The sequence below is a fragment of the Megalobrama amblycephala genome, linkage group LG7 (genome assembly GCF_018812025.1).
Source record: "Megalobrama amblycephala isolate DHTTF-2021 linkage group LG7, ASM1881202v1, whole genome shotgun sequence".
Classification (NCBI taxonomy): Eukaryota; Metazoa; Chordata; class Actinopteri; order Cypriniformes; family Xenocyprididae; genus Megalobrama; species Megalobrama amblycephala.
Genome location: NC_063050.1, coordinates 38,690,350 through 38,698,744, shown reverse-complemented (window position 1 = coordinate 38,698,744; position 8,395 = coordinate 38,690,350). Strand labels below are relative to the sequence as shown.

At 38.4% G+C, this 8,395-nt stretch overlaps 1 protein-coding gene across 1 annotated transcript; it reads right to left on the bottom strand.

The window, feature by feature from the left end:
• Positions 1-2,693: 2,693 nt before the first annotated feature.
• LOC125271456 lies at positions 2,694-5,228 on the bottom strand. Its single transcript, XM_048195514.1, has 5 exons — positions 4,192-5,228; positions 3,681-4,064; positions 3,412-3,567; positions 3,115-3,158; positions 2,694-2,994 (listed from the first exon to the last, which is right to left on the bottom strand). Exons 1-5 carry the CDS (start codon positions 4,265-4,267, stop codon positions 2,881-2,883), a joined length of 774 nt encoding a protein of 257 aa, XP_048051471.1. The 5' UTR covers positions 4,268-5,228; the 3' UTR covers positions 2,694-2,880.
• Between the last annotated feature and the right edge of the window lie 3,167 nt (positions 5,229-8,395).

Sequence of the window (8,395 nt, the reverse complement as noted above, 5' to 3'; positions counted from 1 at the left end):
GATTTGGTCCTGATGAAATGGTTTGTGGGTAAGTGTTTATGACGTCATTCTGCGACAAGTTTGAACTAGGCCTATTATTAGCCACTAGATGGAGCCACTAGATGGAGCCAAGTTCATCACTTCCTTTTTTTTTTTTTTAGATTTATTCATATTCACAGACACTCTCATAACAAAAGCATATTAGACAATTCTGTCTAAACATTTGACAAACTTGTGCTTATTACTGACTGAATATTATTTGACAATTTACACCCAAATGTATGAGGTAAAATGTTTGAGTAAAGAAAGAAAGAAAGAAAGAAAGAAAGAAAGAAAGAAAGAAAGACGTAAAACGTTTTAAAGTATTGGATCAAGTAGTGGCTTTAAAGCATTCCAAAAAAAATAAAATAAAAATAAAACATTTGATATTAATAGATTGTACAAAAAAAGTGTCATGTGCTTATTGAAAGCATGCTTGCTTTATTGTGATTAGTGCAAAAAGAATACAAAAAAAGCCAAAATAATACGTAAGCAGCTATACAAGCTACTAGCAACAGCTGAGAATGTTTGAATGAGCAGTAGAACCACATCTTGGCATAGGGATGTTTAGATGTCAGCATTCCTAGTGTATGCCTGTTTGTTACCATAGCAACCTATTGTGTCCTCCTGCCCCTTATTAATTCACGAATTTAGTCCTGTGTATTTATACTCCCTGTTAAGTTTAGTTACTTGTTGGTTATTGTCTATGTTATGGAGCTCTATCTTTGTGTTCTTCTTGAGCTCTTTGCTTCACATTACTGAGAAGTAATAAAGAAGGATGTGTATAGGGATTCGGTATAGGGTGACTAAGTCATAGATATAAGACGGAGCTATTCCATGCATAGCTTTGTATGTTGGTGTGAGAGTTTTAAAAACATCACGGGACTGAACAGGAAGCCAATGCAAACTGTAAAGCACGCCTGTGATGTGCTGACGTGATGAAACGCGTGCTGCTGAATTCAGGATACTGCAGCCATTTGATTGATTTAGCAGGTAAACCAACAAATGGTGCTTTACAATAATCAATCCTGGAATGCATGAATAAGCCTTTCAACATCAGGTAGAGTTAGGAAAGGCCTAATTCTTGCAATGTTTCTGAGATGATGGAATGCAGATTTTGCAATCCTCTTAATATGGGAGTCTAGTGTCAGATGAGTGTCAAAGATCACACTACGGTTACGAGCTTAAGTAGATGGAAGTATGACACTATCCTCCATAATCAAATTAAAATTGCTACCTTTGTGAATTGGGCTGGTGTGCCAATGAGTAGAACCATTGTCTTAGAACAATTCAGTTTTAAAAAATTATTGTGCATCCATGTTTTTATTTCCTGCACACACTCCGAGAAAATTATAGAGGTGACAGTAAGATCAGATTTAGAACTGATGTAAATTTGGGTATCATTAGTATGAAAGTGATACCCCAAACCATATTTCCTAATTATTTGCCCCAAAGGAAGCATATAAATGCTAAACAATATGGGACCCAAGACAGATCCCTGAGGAACACCATGACAGACCTGTCCAATTTCAGATTTGTTGTTTCCCAAGACAACAAACTGGGAACGATCAGCGAGGTAAGATTTAAACCAGTTATGCACATTACCATTGATACCAAGCCATTTCTCCAGCTTATTTAGCAGGATAGAATGGTCAAGTCAAATGCTGCACTGAGATCTAACAAGACCAAGATGGTAGAGGCTCCAGAGTCAGCTGAGACAAGCAGGTCATTCATAACTCAAACCAAGGCTTTCTCTGTACTGTGTCCCTTTCTAAACCCAGACTGAAAAGGTTTGAAAAGCTTGTTGAATAACAAGTGTGAGTGGAGTTGTGCCACAACACGTTCCAATTTACTTTAATAAGGAGAAATTATCGACTGCACCTGAAAGGTTCAGAGTATTAGCCACTAGATGGAGCCATTGAGTTTTGCTTTCCTTTATAATTATTTCTTATTCAGTTGAATTTTTAAATTAATCGGTATGAAACGGTGTCTTTATTGTTTAATGCTGCACAGAAATCTAAACTGGATTAATGCTATGGAATCTGCTCAAAATATTAAGTTATGAAATAATACTGTTTATTTTTATACTTTATTACATGTGTGCATTAGCTTTATGCACGTTAGATCACATTTTAAGTCTACTGAAAAATAGTTGTGGTTCTGTCAATTTGTGCATTTTGTTGATAGAGTCCAGTGGAAACATTTGTGGTTGGTACTTATAGCTGCCCACAAGAAGAGAGAAATAGAAAAAGTAAGAATGAGTGGCAAACGTACACAGGAAACCCATTTTTGCATCCTGTTGATAGTGTGAGAACAGAGAATGTAAAGATTAGTCTTATTTTTCTCGTCCCTTCTACGACAAAGAAAGTAATTATGATTCTGGACTGAAAAGGAAAATTGAGATCTGCATTTAAGTTGTTGTTACTCACTTTAATGTTTTACTGATCAGTCTAAATGTAGCTTTTATACCACAGAAGGACATATTGACAAAAACACAAACTGGTTATTATTTGTAATTGGTTATTATTGTTTTTGTTTTTTTGTTTTCTTATTTTGTTAAATCCAATAAAAGATTTAAAATTAATGTTGTTTTTAAAAATCATTGTTATTGAATTATGAAAATATAATTTGTGACCTGAAATTTCTGCAAATAACATGTGATAGCAATACTTTAAACTTTTTTTTATTTTGTTAGTATTTTATAACAAATGCATAATTGTATATGTAAATGTACATTATATAAAAATGCACTGCAGGTTTGTTGCTTGTTTGTGCATGTGTACTAAATGTGGAGTAAGCGGTAAAAAGAGAGCAATAGAAAGCAGCAAGTTTTCAGAAAGTTGTTTAAACTGAGCAGTAGAATCACATCTTGGCATAGGGATGTTCAGATGTCAGCAGTCTATAAGAGACTTCAGTGTGGAGGCAGATCTTTCCAGTTTTACTCGTCTCACACTGATGTTTCTCTGTAGGATCCCCCTGAAATTGATAGGAGATGCACATGAAACAAATTAAACTATTGTCTTTGGCATGGCAAAGCTTTAAAAACAAGTAACAATATAGAGACAATTTACTGAAAACAAGTAACAATCTAGATACCTTAATAGAATTCGCGGTGAGTATCTCTGCACTCTGCTCAGAATCTAAAGACCAAATGAAAATATGCCAGTACAGTGAGAAAATAATGCAACCTATTAATTTTAAGCATGTATGTGCTCTTCAATACATAAAAATGTCAGTACCATTACACTTGGATAACTGAGCACATTATTTTCTGACAGAAAATATTTAAAAAATATATTAAAATTTTAAACAGGCTTTAATATTGTGTACCACAGAAGAATGAGAGTATTTTTAAGTAGCTTGTGTCAAGGATGTGAACAGCGAACAAGATACCTGTAGTTTTTCTCTGACAGAGGCAGTACACAGAAATGGAGGACAGGAGTGAGGAGAGGAGAACACACACCGGACACACACTGAACAGCAGCGTCCAGCAGAGAACACAGTCTGATACAGAGGTGATGTTCAGTCCAGAACATGAAGTTACTTCCTCTATATAAAATAAATAGAATGTATCAATGTTCATGTATGTTGAAAAAGTTAAGGTAAATATCTCTAGAATTACACAAGCAATAACGTAATAATAACTAAAAATGTTTTCTTACCTGCAAGAGAGAGACGAGTTTTTCGGTTTCCATAATAGTACACTTTAGAAGAGAAGATGATGCCATTTTCATCTATATTTACCTTATTCTCTACTTCTCCACAGTAATACAGTCCCAGATCAGAGACACTGATGTTAGTTATATGTAGATCATAAGAATTACTGTAGGGGTTGTGGATAAAATTGTAACGCTGAAATATCCCCATGCTCCATTTTGTAAAATCTATTATGAGAGAGGGTTGATTTTCATGAGAGTTTCTTATCCATACAATGAGGGAACCATGAGTTAAAGAGTGATCACAGTAGAGAGTGATGTTGTCTCCTGTTCTGACATTTATCTCCACTTCTGCTCCATAGATTCTGCTCTGACTGAACAGAAAAACACCTGTAAAAGAGCAAAATAACTTTTTAAAGCACTTAAAATTGCATTATGTACTTACCATACAAAAGTACTGACAATGACCTGCTTTGTAAAAAAAAAAAAAAAATCTCAAAAACAGTATCTTTCTTACATAAAAGCACAGTGACAGCATTACTTGACCTCTCCATCTCAGTGAGTGATTGTGACACTGGTGAGGGTCTTGACATCAGACATCAGACATCAGACATCAGCTCTCATCTGATTGGTTCACATCAGTGGAAAGTTTTAATGCCTTGAGATATCTCAAATAAATAAATAAGAGCTGTGTAAACCGGTCACCAGATTCCTTTCATTTGTTTATTTTAAGCAACTGCTCATATTTATTCCAGAAGAACTTTGAGGAAAATGTAAACTGACATTGTGAATCTAATCTATATGATGAGCTAAAACAGGTAAGGACACAAACAAACCGAGAGATTGAGAATGGACAAGATTCAAATTCATTTGATTAATAGTTGTGGGTCTTCTGAAGTAAATCTGAACATGGCAAAACAGGAAATCCACAACCTTTTCATTCAGACCACTCTGAACGCACATGAAGGCATTATCTTACCTTCTGGTTCATCACTTGCCAAGCACAAATGTTTCCATTAGCCTATAAACCTATGTGGTTTTGTGTTTATGTATCTGCTTGCTTAGACCAGTTCATGCTTTATTGCGATCAAACAGTTTTTTGTTTTTTTTGTATTGTTTTATTGTTATTTTGTTGAAAATGCAATCTCCGCTATAACATCAGTTAATATGCAACGTTGTCCAAACTGCTAATCCCTTGAAATTGATTGAAATATACAGTCAAACATATACAACTCTCACACAGTCCAACCGCACAGGGGCTTTCACTGTTACGTCACTCCTGCTGTGTGATGTTTTTTTTCATGACCCTAAACCCTTTTTTTCATTGTGTTGAATGCATCTGTGCAGTGAAGATTGTGTAATTTCATATTACCTGGCTTTGGTTTCCACAAATGTTTTAATACATGAGCAATTAATAGTTCTTAAGGGGATAGTTCATCCTAAAATGAAAATTATCCCATGATTTACTCACCCTCAAGCCATCCTAGGTGTAAATGACTATCTTCTTTCAGACGAACACAATCAGAGATATATTTAAAAATATCCTTAGTCCTCCAAGGTGTCACAGTTCCCTTCATTCCCGGACTCCATTTCCCATGATCCTCCTGTTTCCACACCTGCACTCACTTCCTCGTCATCTCCCCATCATCACTCATCACCTGCACCTGGACTTGATCATCTGCACTCCCTTTATAATGGACTCACTCCCTTCACTCCTTGTCTGTTCTTAATGTTAGCATACATGTGTTTGAGTGTTGTGTTACTCCTTTGTGTCAATAAGTACCCTTATATTGTGGAAGTCCGTGAATGCCTCTTCTCTGCAGCGCCAACACGTAACAGAAGAACAGACCAAAACCGACTGGATTTCCACAAAGTTTAAAATGGGTATCTTTCTCGTTCCCGTGCCCCCAAAGAACCGTGGACGCAAACTCTCTGTGGAGCACCGCCTCTGGACTGCCAGACAGGACGGCTGCCCGCTGGAGAACTATGTGGTGGAATTCATTGAGCTTTCTTATAAGGTGAGCTGGCCAGATGCAATTTTGAACACGTGTTTTCTGAGGGGTCTGGACGTGGATACGATTCGGTATTTTGAACCTGAATGTCTCTTTTCCCTAGTCTATTAATCTGATTCTCTTCCTTAATGGTTCCGAGTTCGAAATTGAAGAGGTTCGAAAACCGATCATATTCTCCTCGTCCGGCTCCCTCAGAAACACAGGTGGCCGATTTCCTCCACCTACCGCTCCGGTGGGCATTCCCCTATGGCCATATCTAACCCTCAGCCCAAGCCGTCCAAAAGGAAGTCCTCCAAGAGGTCCAGGCGTCCCAAGAAAATGGCCACAGCCTCACCAGAGCTTCCAGTGAAGCCTGCCTCAGAGTCTGAGACGCCCACTCCAGTACCCGTAGGACTTTTGATTGAGTTTTAGGGGATGTCTTGGATCCCGTCTCCAGACCCCTCTCCAGCCATCCACGAACCCGCTTTTATTCTCCTCGAGCCCGTTCCTCGACTTGATCATCTGCACTCCCTTTATAATGGACTCGCTCCAGCCGCCGCCAAGCGGTTTAAGGTTTATAATGGTTGTGAATGGGGGCCCATGTTTTGAAGCCAAAAATAATGCATCCATCCATAAAAAAAGTAATCCATACGACTCCAGTGGGTTAATAAAGGTCTTCTGAAGCTAAGCGATGCATTTTTGTAAATATCCATATTTAAAACTTTATAACTTAAAATAACAAGCTTCAGGTGGATGACCGTAAAGTCGATTTGCAGCAGAAGACTATCCTTAGACCTGACACACAACATAATTATGAACGCGGAGGCACAGAGGATGGAGAAGAACAAATCACTGGTCACAGATTATAAATCTAAAATCATAATTTTTAAAGAGAAATGTTGGAGGATTTCAATATAAGAGAAGAGGAGCTTAAATTTGTTGCACAGCCCTATTTCTGTCAGGACCACTATCATCAAATATGATTGATGGTTTGTATTGGCGGTATGGTTCTGTTCTGGCTAAGAACTCCCTGCGCATCCATGCGGCCTAGCATGGATAAGAGCAGGGAGAGCCGCAATAATAGGGTAACAGAACAGAACCAACATATGCAGATATAATTAATGTCAGTAATTTAACATACACATATTTCAAGAATTAGTTTGATTCAAGGGAATCATAAGGCAAATCCTAACTGAAGAGAGGAGGAGCTGGGGATGGAGGAGGGTAATTTGCTCCTGAGAAATGCAATAGCTGCTGATAATACTGAGGAGCTTAAATATGGATGCTGTGATAGACGTCGTATTCCCATAGGTAGAATCACCTGGGAGTCAGCTGATACGAGCTTGACTGACGTGACCTGCCAGAACTGACGCTAATGCTATTTGTTTGAACCCGGAGAGGCATATAAGCTTGCGATACTCCTACATCCTGCATCATACATCGCATCAGAGGATTACTCATTTGGTGTAAGTTGACTTGCGCATTCTAGATAGATAGATACTTTATTTATACCAGTGGGAAATTCACAATTTCCAGCAGTATACACAACCAATAAGGCATGCAATAATACTAAAAATATAAAAGTAATAAAATTTAAATTAAAAAGTCCTGTGCAAATCGCAATTTATGCTACCGTACAGTGTATAGTACAATGTATAGTACAGTTCAGATCAGTGATAAATATCCGCCTTGACATCTGAAGTCCACCACCATCTCCCTGGTCTTAGTGGTGTTGAGGTGCAGGTGGTTGAGGTCGCACCATGTAACAAAGTCCTGGATCAGTTTCCTGTATACCTCCTCCTGTCCACTCCTGATACAGCATGATAGCAGTGTCGTCTGCGAACTTCTGCACGTGGCAGGACTCAGAGTTATATTGGAAGTCTGACATGTACAGGGTGAAAAGGACTGGAGAGAGAACAGTCCCTTGTGGTGCTCCCGTGCTGCTCACCACCGTGTCAGACCTGCAGTCCCCTAGTCGCACATACTGAAGTCTGCCTGTCAGGTTGTCCGTAATCCACGCCACCAGATGTGAGCCCACCTCTGTCAGTTTGTCTCTGAGGAGCAGCGGTTGGATGGTGTTGAAGGCACTGGAGAAATCCAAGAATGTAATTTTCACAGCCCCGCTGCCCCTGTACAGATGGGGGAGGGATCGATGTAGCATGTAGACAATAGCGTCTTCCACTCCCACCTTCTCCTGATATGCAAACTGCAGAAGGTCGAGGGCATGGTGGACCTGTGACCTCGGTGTAGCAGCACCCGCTCCATGGTCTTCATTACATGTGACATCAGGGCAACTGGCCATAATAAAACTGATTCAACTGTAATAAAACTGATTCAGCCGAAAAAATACTGTTTTATGTGCATTAGCTTTACATGTGCATTTTCAGTCTACAGAAAAATATTTGTGGTTATTATGCATTGACAGAAACATATAATTGACAGACAAATACACTCATGCATGTCTGTTTAAAGGGTCAAGTGGAAACATTTGTGGTTGATACTAAGAGAGAAAGAATGAGAATGGCTGATAGACAAATGCACACAGGAAACCCATTTTAACATCCTGTTGATCTACATTTGCTGCACAGAAGATGCCCATGTTAATGTCTTATTTTCATAGGTGTGAGGACAAAGAATGTGGAGTTAAATCCTTCCTTTATTCAGAGCTTCATTTTATTCAGATATTCACTTTTATTTAGTTTTCATGGCACAGAATGACATTGACAACAG